At 42.7% G+C, this 22,678-nt stretch overlaps 1 protein-coding gene across 1 annotated transcript in view; it reads left to right on the top strand.

Moving 5' to 3' along the window:
- Positions 1 to 21,303, top strand: part of BPTF (bromodomain PHD finger transcription factor) — an 87,687-nt gene extending 66,384 nt beyond the window's left edge. Inside the window, 11 exon segments of the mRNA XM_039914260.1 lie at positions 837 to 945; positions 2,237 to 2,463; positions 3,668 to 3,899; positions 4,196 to 5,124; positions 6,968 to 7,050; positions 7,473 to 7,698; positions 8,780 to 9,120; positions 13,624 to 13,816; positions 15,988 to 16,072; positions 18,211 to 18,397; positions 20,328 to 21,303. Of these exon segments, the coding sequence (XP_039770194.1) occupies positions 837 to 945; positions 2,237 to 2,463; positions 3,668 to 3,899; positions 4,196 to 5,124; positions 6,968 to 7,050; positions 7,473 to 7,698; positions 8,780 to 9,120; positions 13,624 to 13,816; positions 15,988 to 16,072; positions 18,211 to 18,397; positions 20,328 to 20,364 (2,649 nt within the window). The 3' untranslated portion in view covers positions 20,365 to 21,303.
- Positions 21,304 to 22,678: the final 1,375 nt, after the last annotated feature.

Genomic DNA, 22,678 nt, shown 5'->3' with positions numbered 1-22,678 from the left:
GGTTTAATACAGAGTTATTGGTTGGAACTCCAAAATGACTGCATCTAAGATCTAGATTTTTCCTGTTACCGTTTAATTGATGATTGCTTGGGATGTTTGTGGAAATTGGACGGCCTCGCGTGGTAGCACAGTTGAATACCTCGAACTAAGGAGTCTTTCTCCCTAGCACCCACAGGTGTGCTTTTTGCACAGTGATTATTGAATTATCTGTGGGCTTCCATGGCAAAAATTGGGTTCCGAGCAGCTTAGCCTGTTAACTTTGGTTTAGGCTTCAAGAATCTGCACTCTTCTAAGCGCTTAGCGCAGTGCTGTAAGCACAGTAAGTGTGTGATTTCCTGAGGCTACTGCTGCTCTCTCAAATCAGATGTATTATCTCTAAGCCACTTTTGCCGGCTTGATATTCATTCAAGCTAACTTCAAGACTTAAGTCATATATCCTATTGTTTCTTCTTTCATTTTGTAATGCTCCTCAATCTGATTCTCCTTCTTGAGCTGGCAACTATAATTTGGTCCCAGAAAAACAGTTTACTCACAAACTGCCTTCCAGGCCTTCCTAAAAACCAACAGTGTGGCTGAGCGGTGTCTTCCTACTTAGTCTATATTTGGCCTCAAGGACAGATAGTCTCATGGGAAGTAATTTTAAAATGGAACTCTACTAAGTACTGAACCATACTGAGCAGGAGAATGAGAGTCCTTTTTCGTTAATGCCAAAGGTATCTGATGATGTGGTGTCCATGAGTAGAAAGCTAGAAAACTCAGAAACTTTGAACTTTAAGTTCAGTGTGCCGTGGTCTTAAAAAAAAAAAAAGTTCACAAGCCCTATCTGCCACCTGCAGGTAATCACAGGAACCCAGATCCGTTCCGGTATGACAGTGATAAGAACACCGCTCCAACAGTCAACTCTTGGAAAAGCCATCATCCGAACACCTCTGGTGGTTCAGCAAGGTATTCTTCCAGCCAGTAGGTTCACTTTTACTTTTAAACTCCCAGTCTGTGAAATCCATCAGCTGCCTCTCCATACCTGAACATGCTCTATACCATTCATCGCCCCCTAGAAAATGACATTGTAGTATTCACTTTTCTCTATTACATGCTTCTACTCTGCTCCCCTGCAAAAAAAAAAAAGTAACCAAAAACTGAAATAGAAATTTTCAGGAGTGAATAAAAAACTGGAATATAGTAAGAAATGATCCACGAATTTTCATAGATGAAGAAGTCAAGTACAGCTAAAAATCTGTGGGTTAGGTTAGCCTTTTAAAGCCGACACTTGCATTAAGGAGAGCATCCTCATTTGCCCTACTAGATTTAGGGTAGCAGGGGCTGCTGGGAAATACAAGGAAAAACAAATTCCCTAGTTAAACTGTTGAAGAAGCTTCAGATTGAATCTGCTTGGTCCCAGGGTGTCACACACCTATGGTGTATTCAGTCTGCGTGTCTGCTTCAAAGTTCATGTGGATTGCTTAGTTTTAAAAAAAAATGGTTCTTATTATTACCTTGCAGGTAGCCTCCTTCTGTCCTAGAAATGTATTAAAGGAGGCAGAAACACTCTAGCTCTGTGTTCTGCATGTAGCCCAAAGGTGCTGGCAACTTTAAGCATCCATGGCTAGGTACAGTTCTAGGTAGGAGGTGAAGGGATTAAAAAGGTTAAGGAGGTGGGAATGGAGCTTTGATGACGGTGGGTCAGCCTCCTGCCCTTGGCACGTGTTTGAATGTGTATTTGCCTCTTGGAGTTAAACTAACGTACTGAAGAAGTTGCTCTGAGCTTAAATGATTTAGCAACAAAGAAGAATCCAGTTGGTCCAATTGAAATTATAAGTGTCTCTCACCGACTATAACTCTGGGTAACCCTGCTCAATTTTCCAAATGTCCTTTTGGAACACCACTGTAGACAGTTTTAACTGTTTAAAAGTTCACCTACCAAGGGCTGCTGATAACTTTAGGCAGTTACATTTAAAGCAGTTCCAAATTAGCTCCCTGTGGAATGCTAATGGATAGCGAAGAAGCAGGACAGTCTAGGTAGTGAGTGAGAGCATAGCAGGATTGAAACAGGCCCAGAGTCCTTTTTGATCATTTTCCATAAACCCTGAATTTCACCCATTGGGATCAAAGCCAGGTAGTCCTTCACCCTCTATATTCCATAAGCTCAGTGGTTTTGCCTACCCGTTTCCCACAGATAGCTTGCAAGACCTGCCAGTCAAACAGGCTGGTCATCACTGATGTTTTGCTTTTTGTACAGGTCAGTCTCAACAAGTAGTAACACAGATCATAAGAGGGCAGCCTGTTTCCACCGCAGTGTCTAGTGCTAGCACTGTCCCTTCGAGTCCCGGACAGAAGGTAGTAACAACCTCTGGAACGGCCTCACAGCATATACCACCACAGCCTTCAACTCCTCAAGCCACTCGGCCCCAGCAAGGCCAGGTGAAGCTTACCATGGCCCAGCTCACACAGCTAACCCAAGGACAGGTAAAGAGTGGCTTTCTTTTTCATTCTTAGATGCCTCCTCACTATGTTCTCTTGGGAGTTACTGCTGCAAGCTTGGAAGGTGTACTTATTCTTGGAATGGGTGCCAGTACTCTAATAAATGTGCCTTCAGCTATTGTGGAAATCAGTCAATAGATGAAATAATTTTTGTGGTTCCTGTTTAAGATGTTGGAGTCATTCAGTTCTTATCAAGAGCTGAATATCCTGTCATGCATATATGGTTAGCTGGGTTTTCATATGTTTTTTTGGTTTGGTGAGTTTTGGGGGGCTTTTTTAATGGTATCGCTTAAGTGCTTACTATGTGCCAGGAACTGTTCTAAGCTCTGGGGTAGATAAAAGATAATCAGGTGGGATACAGTCCTTGTCCCAAACGGGGCTCGCAATCTTAATCCCCGTTTTACTGATGACGTAAGTGAGACACAGAGAAGTTAAGTTACTTGCCCAAGGTCACACGGCAGACAAGTGGCAGAGCCGGGACTGGAACTCAGGTCCTTCTGACTCCCAGACCCATGCTGTTTCCATTAGGCCACACAGATTCTCAGGGTATCTGTTTAGGGTATCTACTGGCACCGTGAAAATTAAAGCATTCTTAAAGCTAGAAATTGTTGAGATTGTGGTCCACAAAAATGCTTAGGGGCAGAAAGTCCCTAGTCATTTACTCCTCGCTCACATCTTGATCTCCGATTAACATTTGCGGGGACTAGTCCGTATGTGATGCTCAGGTGATGTGGTGACTCAGGTATTTTAATTCCAGTTCTGAACTTACCCGTAATTTTCTTATATCAATGCCTGTCTCCCCCTCTAGACTGTAAGCGTATTTGGGTAGGGAACACGTCCGCCAATTCTGTTATACCGTACTCTCTCAAGGCTTAGTACTGTGCTCTGCATACAGTAAGCGCTCAAGAAATTTGACTGATTGTAAGACCAGATCCCCTATGCGCAAGTACATTTGAATTTGTCTTCCCATTGACACGTTATATGCACCATCTTTATGCTACCCATCTAGTCCCCATGAAAGAGAAGACCACTGAATATTCTCCAACCTCTCTAAATCCCCAGAACTCTCCGTTCAGGGCTGGACATCCAGGGGGTTCTCGGGAGTTGTTTGTTGTTGTGCTAATGATGAACAGTCCTTAAGCCTGTGTGGTGAACAACTTGTATTTACGTGGTGACCTTTTTCTCCTAGGGTGGCAGTCAGGGTTTGACAGTTGTAATTCAGGGACAGGGTCAAACTACTGGACAATTGCAGTTGATCCCTCAGGGGGTGACAGTAATTCCAGGACCGGGACAACAGTTAATGCAGGCTGCAATGCCAAATGGTACCATTCAGAGATTCCTTTTTACCCCACTGCCAGCAGCAGCCACAGCAGCCACAACAGCCAGCACCACCACCACCACAGTTTCCACTTCAACCACAGGTGAGACTCGGGTTTAACAGTAAGGCTTGTGCTGTTTTCAGAAATGAGTTCCTCCCATCTCCGTCTCCTTGTGCCTCCACTCTGCTAGTCTGGGAAGCTTCCGCAAGCCTGTTAGAACTTTCGGTGGTGACCCAAAAAGTGGCGCTCAGCTTTCTGTTGATATATTTTCCCGTGCGTGGGTGTAAGTGTTAATTAAACCGAAGGAAAATATCTTTAACTTCAAAATCGTCTTGGTTCTGCTGCGGCTTTCCTTGAAAGGATTTGGACTGATGGGGTGGTTTGATCTTTTTTCACAGCTACGAGTGAACAGAAACAAACCTCCCCGACACCCCAGACCCAAGGACAGCAAACCCAACCGCTTCCACCAGCTCAGCCACCAATTCAGAGCCAGCCACAAACCCAATCTCCGGCCCCAACACAGACTGCTCAATCTTCCGCTCAACCCCAGGCCCCAACACAGGCACCCCAGCCCCCAGGGCAATCTGAAGTCCAGGCCCAAGCAGAAGCCCAGGCCCAAGCCACCGTTCCATCCCCAGATACATCCGAACCTCAACCTTCTCTCACACAGACAACCAAACCCCAAACAGGGGAGGAGCAGCCTCCAAGTCAGGGCCAGGGACAGTCTCCCGCTGGAGGGCAGAGTCCGCCACAGACGAACATCCACCCACCAACCCCATCCGAAGTACCCGCCGCCCAGGCGGCCCAAGTTCCGACTTCAAGTCCACCGCAGGTGCAAAATCAGTCTCATCCGTCCGTCCCGATTCCACCGCAGGCGCCACAGCCGTCACAGCCTCAACTCCAGTCCACTGTTCAGACCCTTCCGGCCACCCCAGCTTTAAACCAAGTCACCGTCCAATCTCCGTCCCGCCCTCAACTGCAAATTCAACAGCCTCAGACTCAAGTCATCACCGTTCCACAGCTTCAGCAGCAAGTACAGGTTCTCTCTCAAATCCAGTCTCATGTGGTGGCTCAGATACAGGCTCAGCAGGGGGTTGTGCCTCAGCAAATCAAGCTCCAGTTACCCATTCAGATTCAGCAAACCAGCCCTGTGCAGACGCACCAGATCCAGAATGTGGTCACGGTGCAGGCGGCCAGCGTGCAAGAACAACTGCAGAGGGTTCAGCAGCTCAGGGAGCAACAGCAAAAGAAGAAACAGCAGCAGATTGAAATTAAGCGTGAGCACAGCCTCCAGGCCTCTAATCAGAGTGAAATCATCCAGAAGCAGGTAAGTTTTCCAAAAGTCCAGAAAAGAAGCAGGCTTTAGCCTGGGTTAGAATGCGGTATCCTGAATCCCCTGGGTGGCTTTGAGTTGCCCAGTTAAGGTACCAAAACTGCTTCTGTGTCAATATATGAGAGGTAGTAGGCTGACTGAAAATCATGAACGGGTGCTGTTATCACGGGACTTTTTTGGTTGGCCTGATTCAGTCACTGGTCATTTGCTAGATTATTAGAGGGAGGAGGAAGTGGGGACCGAAAGAGCCGCTTTGAAAGCATTTTTAACTTTGCACTGGATGTCGTGAGAGAGGAATCTGAATGTCAAATGAAATGTATAAGGACAGTGTTGTTACAGAGCTCGTTTGTTCAGCATCACCACTCTGGAGTACTTTGGAGTTTTCACATTTCATTTTGAACCTCCCTTTTTAATTAGTTAGGGTTTTGAGGCCCTGAACCCATGCAAAGCGCTGGGTGAATCCTTTCAATTCTTAACCCCCCCAGGGAGAAGGGACCATGTCTTTTGCTTCTGGTGTACTTATTCTAGTGCTCTGTATCCCCCAAGCACTCAGTAAGTACCACTGATTGATAATATGAGATAATCAGCCTCAGATATTCTCCCTGGCCCATCCGAGGCACTCAGTTTAAGAAGGGGTATTATACAGATGTGTGGGACAATAAGAGTAAAATAGGAGCAACAGTAAATTCCAGGTTCCACCATCCAAAGTAACAAAATAAGTAGTTACAACAGTTTCTGGAGAGAACGGTCTTCAGATTCCTCGCTGCTCCAAACAACAGCCCTTAGTTACAAACTGCCACCATCTCCTCAGTTATTCTAATAGTTGAGACTCCAGATCTGTCACATAGGTGCAGTTTTTATCGCACCCGGAGGCACCACCCACCCCTCCGCCCTACTGGTCTTATCTGAACCTCATGCGACTCAGGTGAGACCAGAGTCAGGAAGCAGAACCTAGAGTCGGGCCACCTGTCCCACGTGAATCTGATCCAAAGCCCCCAGCAGAATTCACAACATAACCTGGCTAGCCAATTCCCCAAGCCAGATGGGCCCAAGACACAAAAGGCTAGCACAGGCCCGGATGGGACTTTGAAGGTGAATAAGTCAGGAGTGCTGTTTGAGCCCATATTAAGTGCACACATTTCTCTTCTAAGGCAAGAGTTCAGGTCCTGACAAACACCACATTAAGGAAAACTCATGCTAGAATGCGCCCTGCTTGGTCGATGCTTCGGACATGCACACAACCACTTCTTCCCACACCGCAGCACATCCCATCCGGACACATGTGTTGTCAGAAGAGCATCCCTTAGCACCTAAACAGTGTTTTGTCCAAAATGCATAGGGAGCGCGAGCATTTTGGAATAACTGAGTGCTAAGATCATGGGCAGCTGCAAAAGAGGTAGAAGATACAATCTCTGCTCTCAAGGAGCCAACTCATTTTCACAGCATTCCCTAAAGAAGCAGCATGGGCTTATGAGTCAGAGAACATGGGTTCTAATTCCAGCTCCGCCACTTGTCTGCTGTGTGACCCTGGACAAGTCACTTCACTTCTCTGTGCCTCAGTTACTTCCTCTGTAAAATGGGGATTAAGACTGTGAGCCCCATGTGAGTCAGGGACCATGTCCAACCTAATTACTTTCTCTCTACCCCAGCATTTAAAGCAGTACTTAAAAACCATTATTATCCTTAATTATTGGTACAGCCCTTTACGTTGCTAAGTGTTGCCCATTTGAAAATTATGACTGGTTTTCTAATTGTAAAGCGTTCAAGTTTCTTCTGCTGTTGACCGGATCAATTTTGAGTCTCACTTGAATTATTTGGTTTTTGCCCCATATTTAAGGTGGTGATGAAGCATAATGCTGTGATAGAACACTTAAAACAAAAAAAGACTATGACACCAGCTGAAAGAGAAGAAAACCAGAGGTAGGAAGAAAACGCTGATAAGGAGCTAAGTGTATTGCTGCTTATTAAGTGTATTTAGTTTAGACAAACCAAGAGAAGTTCTGGCCCTGACAAAACAGGTTGCTATTCTAAATTTTGTAACTCAGATGGAAATTCATTGTTTTATACTCAATGCATGCATTTATCATGCAGTATTTGAGCTTTTCTCCTTGCAATTGGCCCCCCAAAAAAACAAAAAAGAAGATAAAGGTACCAAAGACCTAGCACTAGGTAATGAATTTCTAAAATTTTGGGTCAAGCTTTAGCCAATGATTTTCAAATTTTCTGGAAACAACTTTTTAAGGATTATGTCAATTCTGAAGTTTTTGAATCAGTATATCACTTGAGTGGTTCTTGTTATTCTTGACTATATGTTCAGAATTACATATCTTTGTCTTTCCCAGAATGATAGTATGTAACCAGGTCATGAAGTATATTTTGGATAAGATCGATAAGGAGGAAAAACAGGCAGCTAAGAAGCGAAAACGGGAGGAGAGTGTGGAACAGAAACGTAGCAAGCAAAATGCTACCAAGCTGTCAGCTCTGCTCTTCAAACACAAAGAACAACTGAAAGCTGAAATATTGAAAAAGAGAGCCCTGCTAGACAAAGATCTTCAAATAGAAGTGCAGGTAAGAGCAGATAGTTTTTCATCTTCTAAATGTGTTGCAAAGTACTCAGTATGCATCTTCACAAATTATTTCCTTGGATTTTTGCTTCAACTCCAAGAATTAAGAACTCAGTCTACAGTCTATAATGTGAGTCTTTTGTCTCTTGAAAATGTATCTAATTCTGGTTTGATTCAAGATCTTTCCTCCCTACTGATTACAATTAGCCCTGCTCCTCTCACACAAATTGGGGCTCACCATATTTTTCTCTCTTCCTTTCCCCTACTCCTAGCTTTCTATCTTTCTGACCAGTGAGTGAAAGATCGGACTTTTGTGAGATTGTTCCCGCTGCCACTGAACCAGACAGCTCAATCCTTGCTGGTTCCGGAACGAGAAACAGCTTGACAGTTGGATCGGGGCATTCTGCGGGACAATATATCAGAATTATTGAAATTCCTATGGTATTTTAAGATTGCTAAAGTTTTGTCTTAACAGTACATAATCCCGGCACAGAGTCGGTGGAATTTTCTTCCTGAAAATATAAGGGAGGCAGTCCATACCATCAGTTTCAAGACCATTCTTTTTCAATCAGTTAATGATTCCTTTGTTAATTTTATTTCTTTTCTTTCCTGTGGATCTTTCAATTTTTCAAAGCATTCCTAGGCTCTTCAGGTCTCGAAAGGACTTGTTTGAAGGTCAGTTCGTTGGGAGCCTCAAGTGACCCCAGTCGGGCCGCTCTCGTGTCTCAAGATGCTTTCCCAGTCTTTTAGTAGTAATTATCAATTTCTGTTGTTAATGGTTTGATTCGTTTCCTTGGTTTTGATTGGGATTTAAGTTGCAGCGGGAAAGATGAGGTTAATTATTAGGAAGACCTTCCGGGCCTAGAGAATCCCAAGGCATATGAACCCGAGTGAGGAGTTGGTTGTGAAAGCTCCTTCCCAGTGAATTTTGACACTAGGATGGGGTAGATTCGATCCGATTCAATCCTGCCTGGGAGGATCACTCCCAGATGTGAACTCTCTTCTAGTCCTCCAGTACTCAGAAAAGGTTTCAATCTCACTTGAAATTACTCTCACGGTTGCATGTCTTGCATCGTTTGCTGCAGGAAGAGCTAAAGAAAGACCTCAGTAAAATTAAGAAGGAAAAGGAGAAAGCACAGGCAGCAGCGGCAGCAGCCACAGCAGCAGCCGCAGCTCCTCCACCTCCTCCACCGCCGCCTCCGCCGCCGCCACCGCCACCACCGGTACAGCACCCACATGCAGCCAGTGTCACATCGACGCCAACGGTACCCACACCCGTATCCTCCCAGAAGCGAAAGCGAGAGGAGGAGAGAGAGTCTTCGGCTTCCAAGTCCAAGAAAAAGAAAATGATCTCTACTACCTCAAAGGAAACCAAGAAGGACACAAAGCTTTACTGCATCTGTAAAACGCCTTACGACGAATCTAAGTGAGTTGGTCCAGTGATTTCCGTGCGTTCGGTCCTGTTCAGCGTAGACTTGAAGTGTTAGTTGCTAACTGAGAAAAAGTGAAGAACCTAGGAGCAGTGCCTTATAAAAAAAAACATGGCATCGTGTAGAGGAAGGCATTTTTTAGTGTGAGGTGTCAAAGTGATTTTGCATGTTTGTTTTTTCATCTGAAGATCTTGACTTTGGCCCCCTGTTTTCACCCATCTGTCTTTCCATTGTATGCTTCTTTGTCATGAGCCCACACGCTTTCTGTTGCTCCCTTGCTTTCTCCCCTTCTGGCTCTTTCTGTGTGGGAAGGAGCCCTCACCTCGGCTCTGGAAACAAATGATTGGCTCCTCGTCACAAATTAATCGATAGTGGTATCTCTAGAGCAGAGATGTGCTCCCAGCCCCGCCAATGAAGAACAATCTCACAGCAGCAGGCAAACCAAACATTACTTTAGAACGTCAGCTACTTCCCAGTAGAGTTGCTGCCACTGGATTTTAGCCTGTTTTTACTGTAATCATCCCTACTTGTTCATTGTCTGTAAAGTCAAGAGAAAATACAGATCTGTTCCCCTAAGTGCTCCCAAAGACCCAGGACACCCCACAAGCATCCTGCATGGGTTTCAGTAAATGATAAGTAAAAGAAGTCATCTTTTTGAGACATGCCCTCTATTGGGAGGTATGATCATTAGTTTAAGAAATAGTTTAGCAGTGTGATGCTGTTTACACCCTGGTTGGGAAAATAATTTGTGCCCCATTTTTGAAGAGCAAAGCCAGCACCAAATGACCTTATTTTAGAAGTGTGTGCCATTCTATAAAAGTACTGACACCAAATAAATTTGAGCAAGCAATTTTCAAGCTATGTTCAATTCTTCATAAAGATTGGCTCATTTAGGGGTGTTCAATATATTTCCACTGGTATCAGTTCTAGCCTTGGTTCCTCAAAGCTGACGATATATAGGCATGTTTGAAAAAACAGCGATCTGTGTTGGTGATATTATCTGATTCTATTGCTCCCTTTGTAAATTCTGGGGCTGGAAATTTTGTGGGTTAAGTTGGTTATTGAATTGAATTCTCTGAAATTTCAAGCAAATGGGGTAGTGCCACTGTTTCAGAGCCCCTAAATTCTCATGGAGTTGGTTTGTCCCATTGAAAGCGATAACCCTATCGATTGATGGCACTCAGTTTCATACGAACATTAAGACATTTCATACGAACATTCTTTCGAGGTCGCCTACATTCTATGGATCTTCCCCATCGTTCACTTTGCATTAATGACATTCAGGCCCGCCAGGTTCACTCATCCTCAGTTCCGAGAAGGAAGAGTCAGCTAGCTGTTATGTTCTCTTGGGATTCCTTTGTACTTCCCAGTCGACAGTTTGAGAATCTAGGGGCAAGATTATGGAGATAACTGATGTTCAAGCCACAGTCCTGCTTCCGGGCTGCCTTCTGGCCATGGAGCACTATGGAGACAGTTCACTTGGTTCTTGCAGGCAAAGCACCCCGTTCCCTGTGACCAGTCCCCATAATGGTAGTAAAAGAGAATCCCTGGCCCCCTAGGGCAGAAGGGGAAGATAAGAACAGTCCAGTGGGAGGGAGAAAGAGAAAGAGGACATTGATTCAACCTCTGTGAAATCTTGGAAGTTTGGGGAGGTGTTTTGTTCCAGTTAGTGCAGAAGTGTCCAATTCAGACTTGTTGATGAGTTGGATTTCTCTATAGGAAAAAACTCAAGGGCTGGCTTCTACTCCAAGTTGAGGGTGAGAAGCAAGATGGATGGAGCAATGGAGTTGCATTGTTTTAGGTGTGGGAACACTTGCGAGACCACAACACAGAACAGAAGTGTCCTTCTCCACCAGTTTATCAGCTGCCTGCACTGTGAGCACTAACCTCCCAAACCCCCATTTACCCACTTGCTCTTCCGACACCCCCAACTCTCACTCTCCTCCTCCTTCCTTCTTCCCTTTCTCCTCCTTCAATTCCTTCTTCCCCTCCCCTCCAGGCTCTCAGGAATCATGGTACCTCCCACTGCACACTTCTTGTCCCCCTTCCCCTCACCTTGGTCTGTGGCCTGTCGTGTCTGGACCATATATCCCCAGCAGCAGCAGAGTCGCCTGAACCTTCACTCGACGGCCATCGGCGTCTCACTTGACCTTCCACGCAGACCGTTCCCTGCTCGTTTCCCCAGAAGCATCATGCCCCCCTGAAGGTTCTTGGGAGTTGAAATTGAGCCTCAGGACAGAGGCAGAGCTGGAGAGCAGGGAGAGGCAGGATGGCCCTGATTCCTCCTAGTCAAGGATTCTGATAGGTTTCCTGGGCTGGGGGCGATGGGCCCCGCCGGCTCAACACCCCTACAGCAGTGCAACGTTCCAAGGCAGTCCATGCCGGCGTGTGGAAGCAATGCTCTGTTGGCCACTCATTGGGCAGGGCTGGGCAAGCCAGTTGCATCCATTTCACTCACGGGGAGGTTTTCCTATAATTGCCCACACTGGAGCTGTTCCTCCTAGGGGCCATCTGCAAGTTTGCAGCCTCGTGCGTATAGCAGTCCCACTGTGAAGCATAGGAGAAGTTTCTCATGATCATTTTAGTTGGGTGACAATCAGAAAGGGAGATCTCAAGTGGTTAGGTTGATTAGGTTCCTCCCAGCGGAAGGAAATTAGGGAGTGTTCCAGTCCAAAGTACTCCCGTGTCTCCTATTCAGTAACGTACAGGCGTTTCCTCCCCATTCTCTGGAAGGAGCCATCCGTGTGTTTCTGCATCAAGTCAATTCCTTGAACTTCTACCTTCATCGTCATAGCATATCTTGTCACGCTGTATTGATTCCGAACCGACGTACCGTTTTCCGAAGAATGATTCCCATCCGTGTTTGTGGTTAGGGGGGCAGTGATCCTAGTTACTCGAAATCCCTTTTGTGTCTTCAGAGCACCTAGCAGAAGTTCAATTACTGCTATTACTCCTTTCCCAGTTTTCTCATTCACATCGTATTTCGCCAGTATATTTTGTGCCATGGCTGTTGTGCATGTTTCCCTGTAGAATAACTTCTACCTGGTGTTTGCGCTTTGCTTCTGTTTTTAAACCTACTTATGAGACGCATTTTCCAACCGACCTAAGAGATGCCTCGTGGCCTAGTTTTGACAGTTGAAAACTGTTGTTTCTCGGCGTCGGTCTGTGTGCCTCTCGCAACGGAGGCGTCGTCTCCGGGGTGGGTTTTTTGTTTTGTTTTTCGTCCGTTTCATTCCAGTACATTATTCAGACCTCATAGTTCCCCCAAAGAGTTGGCATGTTTTGAGAGTGATGAGAGTGACCGATGAGTTTCACAGGAGCTACAAGCGTCAGGTGCCAGCTTTCCTCAGTAGACTGGTCGGTTCAGGAAGGCGCCCGACCCCTTGCAGATAACAGCCCCGCAGGAAAGTGCAGTAGTGACAGGAAAGGCAGGGGGAAAAGTGCCATGCCGTTCAAAATGACAATCACATTGTCATTTTCATTGTGAATACTTTTAGGTTCTATATTGGCTGTGATCTTTGTACTAACTGGTATCATGGAGAATGTGTTGGCATCACAGAAAAGGAGGCTAAGAAAATGGATGTGTACATCTGTAATGATTGTAAGCGGGCACAAGAGGGCAGCAGTGAGGAATTGTACTGTATCTGCAGAACACCTTATGATGAGTCACAGTGAGTTCTGATAAGAGCATCTTATTTAATTATTTAGGAAGACCGACTGCTCAGACTGGTTACTTGTTTCTTCTCCTTAAATAAAAAAAAAAAGAAAGCTATTTTACTCTGCATATATTATTCATTGATATTACAGATTCCTCCCCGATTTTCTTTTCCTCTTATTTTCTCCCACTTTCTCCCCCTTCCGAGTTTTTGTTGCTTAATAGTGAATCCTTGTGATGTGTTGAGAAAATGTGGTTTAAAGGCGGATGCGATGTTTTAAGCTATGACCACGAAATTAACAGGGTGGTTCATTTATCGGGATAGAAATTACCCATTTGGATTTACCGGTGCTTGAAATGGTGCTTTATCTTTACTTAGGAAAATGCTATTCTGTGTCCAGGCTGAGAAGAGAGGGTCTCAGCGCCTGTTATCCGACAGCAGGATTTTGGCTTCCAAATGATCAGAATGAAAATGGGAGCTATTTTTAGCCACCCCGTTTGATACACTACCAGTTGTGAGAGATTTTGATGTTCTTCCTTCTCTTCTGAAGTTTAAAATCTACAATAAGCTTTTGTAATTTTTCTTGAAAACCATTCTCCAGTATTAGTTTGTGTTACTAATGACCCGGTGCTTCGACAGATCGATTAACTAAATTTTGCCAGAGGAAAAAAATCCTGAAAGATAGAATGTCACTAATTTAGGGTATTGAAACCGTAATAATGGAAGTATTTTTCCATCCTGACACTTAGCACGACTTCAGGTGAAGATATTGGTACTTATAAAATTGCCTTATGACGTTCTTCCATCGTTTTAGAACTAACTTGTGTGATTTGGGTCTTACAGATTTTACATCGGTTGCGATCGATGTCAGAACTGGTATCACGGGCGCTGTGTGGGTATTCTGCAAAGTGAGGCAGACCTCATTGATGAGTATGTCTGTCCACAATGTCAGTCAACGGAGGATGCTATGACAGTCCTTAGTCCACTGACCGATAAAGATTATGAGGGATTGAAACGAGTGCTGCGTTCTCTACAGGTGAGGAACCCCGTTTCAGTAGGTCGGGTCAGGAAAGGCACATTTCCTGCCGATCCTAGTTCTCTGCGTCTCTGCCCAATGATGGCTACGGGTTGCGGGGGGGAAGGGAGTTAGTTTTAACAGATACGGGGAGCATTTAATATGCAGAATGAAACCAGGTCCCCATCATCCTGGCTCTGTCCTGGGATAGAGGATGTCCTTCCCTCTCTTGACAGCGTGGGGGTGGTGTCCCATAGAGGTGGCACATTCCTGCCATGGAAATCCCACCCGTGTTTCTTTGGCACACACGCTTCCCCTGTCTCTCTTTTTCTCTCTGTCTCACAGATACACACACATGCTGTGATGGCATTGGCAACAGCAGTTGCCATCGCTACTGCTCCACTCTCGTGGCGAGGGTGTCTGCTCTTTCAGCCTAATTACCAGCCAGTCCTTGGCGGGTGTTCACCTGGTTCCATAATATTCTTCAGAAGTGTCTTTGTCATTTTCCTGCTGCCTGACCTTGGATAAATCACTTAACTTGCATGTGCCCCAGTGTCTTCGCCCGGGGTTAAGTGGGGGTTAAGTCCTGCTCCGTCCTACTTAGACTGTGAGCCCCATTTTACATTTTGTATCTATCCCAGGGCTTAGTACAGTGCTCGGCCCATAGCACTTAACAAATACCTTTAAAAAAAAAAAGTGTCCCTACCTGCTTCCCCCTGCCACAGAAACCAGAGAAGGGAGAGACTGGGTCCTTGAGGCTTATAAAGTGCTGGAAGCAGGGGAAGTATTTGGGGCAGGAGAAAGGAAGGAAGGTTGACAGGATGGCAGCCCCTCCAGAAAAACCTCCACCATCTTGCCCTCCATGACCAGAAACAGCTGGGGTTCCTGGAGGGACTATCATGTGCAGCATACTGTACTAAGTACTTGGGGAAATACAGTAGCTGGTGAACATGCCCCTACCGTAAAGGAACTTACAGTCTACCAGATTTATCACCAGAGTTTCCACCTTGAATATATGGCCCCTCCAAAGGGAATCCCCTTTTTTTCCTTTTTTTTTTTAAAAAAAAAAAAAAGAGGGTTGCAGGGTGGATATTGACGGTGTGAATGGAGAATAATGGAGGTCATATAAGCCAAAGAGGCAACTCGGTGATAAAACACAAAAATGAATCATCCTCTGTGGGCCTAACTAGTCACTTATTAGTGCAGTGGTGTTCTTCAGCCTCTGACAGCTCAAGAAATGAGTATGAAATGCCACCACCTAAAAAAGGCTCTCACAAGTAAAACAATAGGGTGATTATGAACATAACATAGTAGTCTTTCATTGATAATCTGGGTTCTTTTATGAGAAGATTTGGAAACTTGGACTGATATCTGTTTTGGGGAAATTGAAAAGAGCCAGTGAATTATGGCTGGGAAGCTGTGTGTCCTACAATGGAGTTCAGATAGCTATAATTGTGATACTATTGTGGATATATCTTTTCATACCATCTTCTATCCAGCCATGGGTATTTGCTGTAAATGCCTTCATTATTGATCCATTAGACCTTTTTTTGAGAAGATATTGCTCTGCATTAGTAAGCTCTAAATTGTGTTTTTTTAGTAAAACCGGAAGACAGGCTGTTTTATCCTTGTGCTCTCCACGTGTATTTTATGAAACATGCGTAGGAGCAAGGCGGAGCCCCTGCGTCCACAGAAAAATGCTGGGACCAGCGCGCTGGGGGTTGGGCTCTGTCAGGTCCCCCATCTGTTTTGGGTGGCACTTAGCTACTCATCCTATGGACCCCAGTACTACCTAAGCACTAACTCTTGTAACTGTCCTCTTTTCCTAGAAAAGCAGTGTGGAGTAGTGAAAGAGCCTAGGCCTGGGAATCAGAGGATCTGGATTCTAATCCTGGTTCTGCCCCTTGTGTGCTCTGTGACATGGGCAAGTCATGTAACTTCTCTATGCCTCAGTTTCCTCATCTGTAAAATGGGGATCCAATACCCGTTCCCCTTCCTACGTAGACTGTGAGCCCCCTTTGGGAAAGGGACTGCATCCAATTTGATTTAATTTTTATCTACCCCACTACTTAGAACAGTGTTTGAAACGTAGTAAATGCTTACCAAATACCACCCTTATTATCAGTATTTTCATTAGTAAATGTCATTTTATATTTTCTTCTGAATGTAATGGTGCTTGCTTTTTCTTTTAGGCTCACAAAATGGCATGGCCTTTCTTGGAACCAGTTGATCCCAATGATGCCCCAGATTACTATGGCGTTATTAAGGAACCTATGGGTAGGTACTTGAGTTGAATAGAGAATTCTGTCATTATTCTCAGTCTCCCCAGAGGAGACAGATGTGTAACATTTGTAGAACAGATAGGCAGTCATAGTTAGGGTGGTAGAAGTCGCAACATGTATTTAAGTGGCCACTGGATGGGATGCACTGTATGTATACCAGGCACTTGGAAAGTACAGATTAAAGTGGTGACACAGTCCCTGGCCACAAGGAACTTTCATTCTAAAAGAGGAGACAAACATGAAAATATTTACAACGAATCTCTGAGGGCATACGTATAATATATGTAACAAGGAACTCCATCAGCCTGTGTAACTGATGTGAGCGGCCACTGGAGGGGAACTGTCCCTTCAGAAAATTTGTAGTTCTCACCATTTTAAAATTTGTGTCAATTCTGTTACTCTAATAAAGTAAAATGTGTTCTTCCACAAGTAGATTCTGCTGGTTGACTTTCCCATAGGAAGTCTCTTCAAATACAGTTCGACATTTTAGAAAATTAATAATAATAATAATAATAATAATGTTGGTATTTGTTAAGCGCTTACTCTGTGCCGAGCACTGTTCTAAGCGCTGGGGTAGACACAGGAGAATCAGGTTGTCCCACGTGGGGCTCACAGTCTTAATCCCCATTTTACAGATGAGGTAACTGAGGCACCGAGAAGTTAAGTGACTTGCCCAAAGTCACACAGCTGACAAGTGGTAGAGCCGGGGTTCTACCGGTGGGGAAAATTGAACCACCACAGATACATTGGGTAAAATGTCTGCCTCAAATGGAAGACTTTTTCTGCTGATAGAAGCTTTTTAGCATTATGATCAATGCAACTTATTTAAATATGGCAGGACTAGAAAGGGTAATTGTACTTGTTGAACACTTACTGTGTGTCAACCACTCTTCTAAGCGCTGGGATAGGTACAAGTTAATCAAGCCTAATAAAGTCTCTGTTCTACACAGGGCTCATTAGATTTTGAATCCCCATTTTGCAGTTGAGGAGACCGAAGCACAGAGAAATGAAGTGACTTGCCCGAGGTCACGCAGCAGGCAAATGGAGCTGGGATTAGAACTCAGGTCCTCTGTCTCCCAGGCCCGGACTCTATGCTCCCCCTATTTAAATTGGAATTTTTAGTTAGATCTGGGAAATGGAATAAAGAGAAAAGGAGTAATTCCTAAATAATCAGAAGAAACCAAGTGGGTCATTTCTCAGCCTATTAATTTTGTTTTCACAAGCAGGTGATAGATGCTCAGAGATGATCAAGTGACTGTCTTCTCAGTGGAAAAAGGATACAATTAATGTTTTCTCACTTTACTCCAAGTGAGAAGCAGGCGCTTTGTTACAGGCTAAGATTCAGGTCAGACTGTTTCCTTTAATGTTTGCAAGTATTATGGCACTTGGTGAAATTACCAAGAAAGCAAACATTTCAGAAGGAACCTTCCTGTTGCAGAAGATGATCCCTTTGTATTTTTTTTTCCAAGTCAAACAAAAAGGGAAATTTATTCTTCAGGGGCACTTAACCTAATCGTAACAACATCTAATTTTGTGTTCTGTTGGGTCCATGCCTAAAATTGGTTTTGAAGCAATATACCGGAAGAAAGATAAATTTATACTTAAGATTCCTAGGTCTTTCTTGGAATTTTAAATTTAGAAAGGAATCATAATCTGAATGTTCCAAATGATTTGATAGCCTGGGAAATTTTGAAAATTGTTAATACCCCTTTTGAGTCTACATTTCTCTTATTTTGTTTTTGAGATTCACTTAAATCAGGATCTTTTCGGTAAAGGATTTTATGTACTGTAATTTTTCCCCCTTGAACTCCAGTGGACTGATGACAAGAGCCGGGATGCAGGGTCCAGCAGTTCAGTCCCACTCTGCTCTTTGAGCAAGTCATTTATCTCCTCCTCTGTGAAAATCCTTCAATGTTCATTGTGTTTTGCTCTTGTTAGGATGATGTATTTAGGGGACCTAGTTGATTCTGTGCGCCCAGATTAGGAGAAGTGAGATGAACCATGTGGCTTAGCTGATGAACGTACAGCTTTCGTAAACTCGGACAAATATTCCTGATGTACACATTAGCATTTTGAAACCTCTATAAGAATGTCTCTCGAGATTAAAATGGTGCTTTATATTTTGTGTTGAAGACCTTGCCACCATGGAAGAACGGATACAAAAGCGTTATTACAAAAAGCTGACAGAATTTGTGGCAGATATGACCAAAATTTTTGATAACTGTCGTTACTACAATCCAAGTGACTCCCCTTTTTACCAATGTGCAGAAGTTCTTGAATCATTCTTTGTACAAAAACTGAAAGGATTCAAAGCAAGCAGGTGAGCAACAACATCCTCTCTCACGACCTTCTCACTTGCTGATGCTCTACACTAATACAGCTCCTCGGACTTCATGCACCACTATTGTGCTAACCGCTCTCTCGTATAAATAATAATAATAATGTTGGTATTTGTTAAGCGCTTACTATGTGCAAAGCACAGTTCTAAGTGCTGGGGTAGATATAGGGTAATCAGGTTGTCCCACGTGAGGTTCACAGTTAATCCCCATTTTACAGACGAGGTAACTGAGGCACAGAGAAGTGAAGTGACTTGCCCACAGTCACACAGCTGACAAGTGGCAGAGCCGGGAGTCGAACCCATGACCTCTGACTCCGAAGCCCAGGCTCTTTCCACTGCGCCACGGGCTATTGCCCTTTCCAAAAGATTTGGAGTTTTGGAGGAAATGAATCCAGATTCAGTAGGAATAATTGACTGGTTATAGGCTTCACAAATTTGGTCTTAGAAAATTAAGCTCATGTTGATCTGCTTGAAGTAGTCACCCTTTAGCTTATGTTTTTATTGCTGATTAATTCTGATTGGGTATGGCTAAAATTTCTCATTTTATTTTTAAAATGAACCCTTGATTTTTTTTTAATATTTAGAATTTTTTAAAAAGGTAAAGCAAACTTTCTCAGCAATTTGTCTGCATTTGCTAGAAGGCAGGATATATGAGCCTTGTGCGTAAAACTCACTGCTGGGTTTATCGAAATAAAATTGTGGGAACTACTCTGCAGCAGTTGTCTCTGTTCAGAATTACCTCTCCATGCATTGTAACTTAGCACATTCATCCCTATTTTTGTTTTGTGGATATCAACTTGCCAGAATGTGCCTTAGAAGCCAAAGCTGTTTGTGTTGTGATATTGTAGGTAACTATTAGGCATTCCAGAGCAGGATTTGGACACCTATGGGGTCTAAACAAGAAAGTCACCAAGGAGTAAGCAGAAGTGAGGTGAATTGGGGAGAAGCAGTCAGTGGTTGAAGATGTCACTTTATCATGAATTTCCAATATTTGCTATCGTTTTTCCTTCTCATTATTAGTTGTCATCCAGCATTGTGTTTGTGCGCATTATTTTCAGTACTGCATTTTATTTGTTATGCTTCTTCATTTACACCATGCATGTTCTTTCTTTTCTTGCAGATTGTGATATCTTTAGTCTGAACTTTTTAACTGGAATCAGAACTGGATGTGGGGTCACTTTTATTTTTTGTACCATGACAGTACCTATTTCAAACACCTCCCTAGAGAGTCCAGCTCTGTTATCAAAAAAAATGCAAATGAATTATTGGAAGATGTGTAGCAGTAAACAATCATTTTTCTAGCAGCCATGTTGAACAATGTAATATGAAAATTACTGTAAATTATTTGAATACTGTATTAAAACAGATGTTGCATCTTAAAGTAAATTGATTTAGTCTTGAAACTTTGTACAGCATTTTAGTCTACTAATTGCAGTTGTGAATAAAGCTATGAAGCTTAGGAAGGAGGCTTTTTTGAATTCTTAGTAGAAAAATGTGATTTTAATTACTGTTCATGCTCATTTACATTTGAGTTTTCCCCCAGACTTCTCAAATCAATGTAAAATAATTTGTATATTTTTTACCAAGATGGAAGTACTTCTGTAAATGTGTCTCAATCATTCCTTAGACTGAAAAATTTTGTAACCTTTATTAGTAAAATATATCATGGTTTGTGTGCAGTGGACAATTTTAATACTACAGGTTAAAAAAATTCAGAGGAAGTTCAGAATTAATTATTTGATACATTATTGCTGGTAAATAAACTGAACTGAGACAGCATGGCTGCTTTCCCTCAGATTGATTGACCTCCCCTTTTACTCTTCTCCCCCTCTCCCCAGCATCAACTTTAGGGCATCATGGTTCTGAGAGATGGAAGGGTGCTTAATTGTTCCCTGTTTTCTGTATTCTGCAGGTCACATAACAACAAACTGCAGTCTACAGCTTCTTAGAGTTCAACGTGTTTCCTTAACACAAAACACAGCAAGAATCTGGTTGTCTGAATTTTTTTTTTTTAAAGAAGCCAGATGTTTTTAGTCAGGTTATCCTGACAAGAGTTGACCTAAACTGCATTTTTATCAGTCACAACAGTCACCATATTCTTGGCCTATTTTGTCCAACGGACAAAGGAAAAACAAAATCAGCAGCACCACTTTCTTGTCAAGATCCAATTGTTGTACTATTGTGGCAGAAGCAGGAAAACTTTGTTTTATTGAGAGAGAGAAAGAGAGAGAGAGAGAGAGAGAGAGAGAGAAAAGGAAAGCAAGAAAAAAGATAAATGGGGTCACATTTAACTCCATGGAAATGCCACGTCTGCTCTTCAGTGAAGAAGCTGGTGTAAAGTCCACACAGAAAACTTTGACTGTATTTATTTATTGTTGCAAAAAAGACGCTTTTTTATTGCTGCCCTCATTTGTCAGCTAATTATTTTTTCTTATAAAATCCAGCCCCGGTTACATGTAATCCATTCTGTATCTTATCATGATTCCTGTAGGTAAAAAAAAGTACAAGACAACCTCTAGATGTCTTTTCTTTCTATGAAAGGAGCTGCTATGTACACATGTGCACACACACACACACACACACATACATACATACATACACACACAGAGAAAACTGGGAATCAACAATGAGTTTATTGTTCATGGTAGATAAAAATTAAGCTTGCATAAAGGTTGGGCTAAGTAGTCGTCGACTACAGACTCTGTTGCCTTGAATATAACAAAACAATTTGTCATTTACTCTGCACCAGACTGAAATGAGTAAAATCTATTTGAAGGTATCTTGTTTGTAAACATTTGTCAGATTCTAATTTTTTCTTTTTGTATTAAATTCAAAATATGGATGTATATGAAACAAAATAAATGGAGATCATTGTTCTCCCACAGATGGAGGTGTCTTTGAATGTGCGCTAATGATTATGTGTGTAAGGCTCAGGTGGGGATGGATCTGCAGTAAATCAGAAGGTTCCCTCAGGAGTCAAAGAGAAAATAGGACAGAGAAAACTTTCTCGAGGAAAGTAACCCTTTTTTCTTTTCGTTTTAATTCAACTTTTATCTCTTCAAAAAAAAAAAATTATACAGAGGTACCGTGATGGCTGCCTCAGTCGATACTGATCAGTAGTGAGGAAGTATTAAGGAGTGGACATTTCCCACAAAATAATGGTAATGAGCAAATTAGAGGCATGATTGACTGTTTCAATTAAATCTCATAGGCATTTTTAAATGACTGTTTTTCATGAGGAAATGAAAGTGGCGTGAGAGAAATGAAACCAGGTGAGGAAGGTGGTATTTGCATATTTTTCTCTCCTCCCTAAGATCTTGCATTGACACACTGTATTACATCATATAATATGCTTCTAGGAAACTTGCCATGGTTGGATTTGCAGCTTTACAAAAATTGTTACTGAATTTTGCACTAATTTTCCATTATCTTTGCCCAACAGAGTTCTGTTTTACCCGATTATGGATTTAAAAAATTCATCCTAGGTTTAACTTCACCCTGCTATGCAAGACCCTTTCCAAACTGTAATTTCCTGAAAGTAAGACGTTGCTACTGATCACAACTCAGATTTCTTAGTACCAGACTCAGGTGTACAGGTGTACAGGTATTCTGGGTTAATTTCATCTAATCAAGCCCATTCATTTCTGTACATACAGATATTTGTCACTCAAACTTAGGCTCAAAAGTTAAAGTAAATTAATTGTTAAATGTGAAAACATAGAAACAAGCTTTTATGTCTTTTTTTAAGGTGGTTGCATTTAGGTTATGTTGTCCTTTGATCTTTTTTAATGCTACATATTGTATGCACTGTGCTGATGCAAAGATCTTAAATTTTAATGCATTATGAAATTATTCTGCATCTCATCACATCACAGTATTTCTGTTCTATTCATATATAGAGATAATTATATATACAAACTTTATCATTTAAAAAAGTTGCAGAAAGAATTTTCCTACCTGTAGGCAAATAGATTGCTATGTTTTTAACAAATTGTGGCAAACTCTAAAGAGCAATTCTTTTTGTACGTAATAGGACATTTCATCCTAGATAAATAAAGTAATGTTTTTGACATTGGATTCGGTGCAATTTCTAATGAAATACTACTGGTTGTTGATTTTTTGGAATATCGTATTTACCTGCTAGAATTGTCGGTGAATTTTTATAGGATCTTTTGGGCTAGACTGATGTTAATTTCCTATCTATATTTGGCCCTGAAAAGGTCTTTTTCTATTGTATATAATCTATAAAGTAATATGTGAAAA

Source organism: Ornithorhynchus anatinus, chromosome 15, assembly GCF_004115215.2.
Source record: "Ornithorhynchus anatinus isolate Pmale09 chromosome 15, mOrnAna1.pri.v4, whole genome shotgun sequence".
Taxonomy (NCBI): domain Eukaryota; kingdom Metazoa; phylum Chordata; class Mammalia; order Monotremata; family Ornithorhynchidae; genus Ornithorhynchus; species Ornithorhynchus anatinus.
This window is presented reverse-complemented; position numbering and strand designations above follow the sequence as displayed.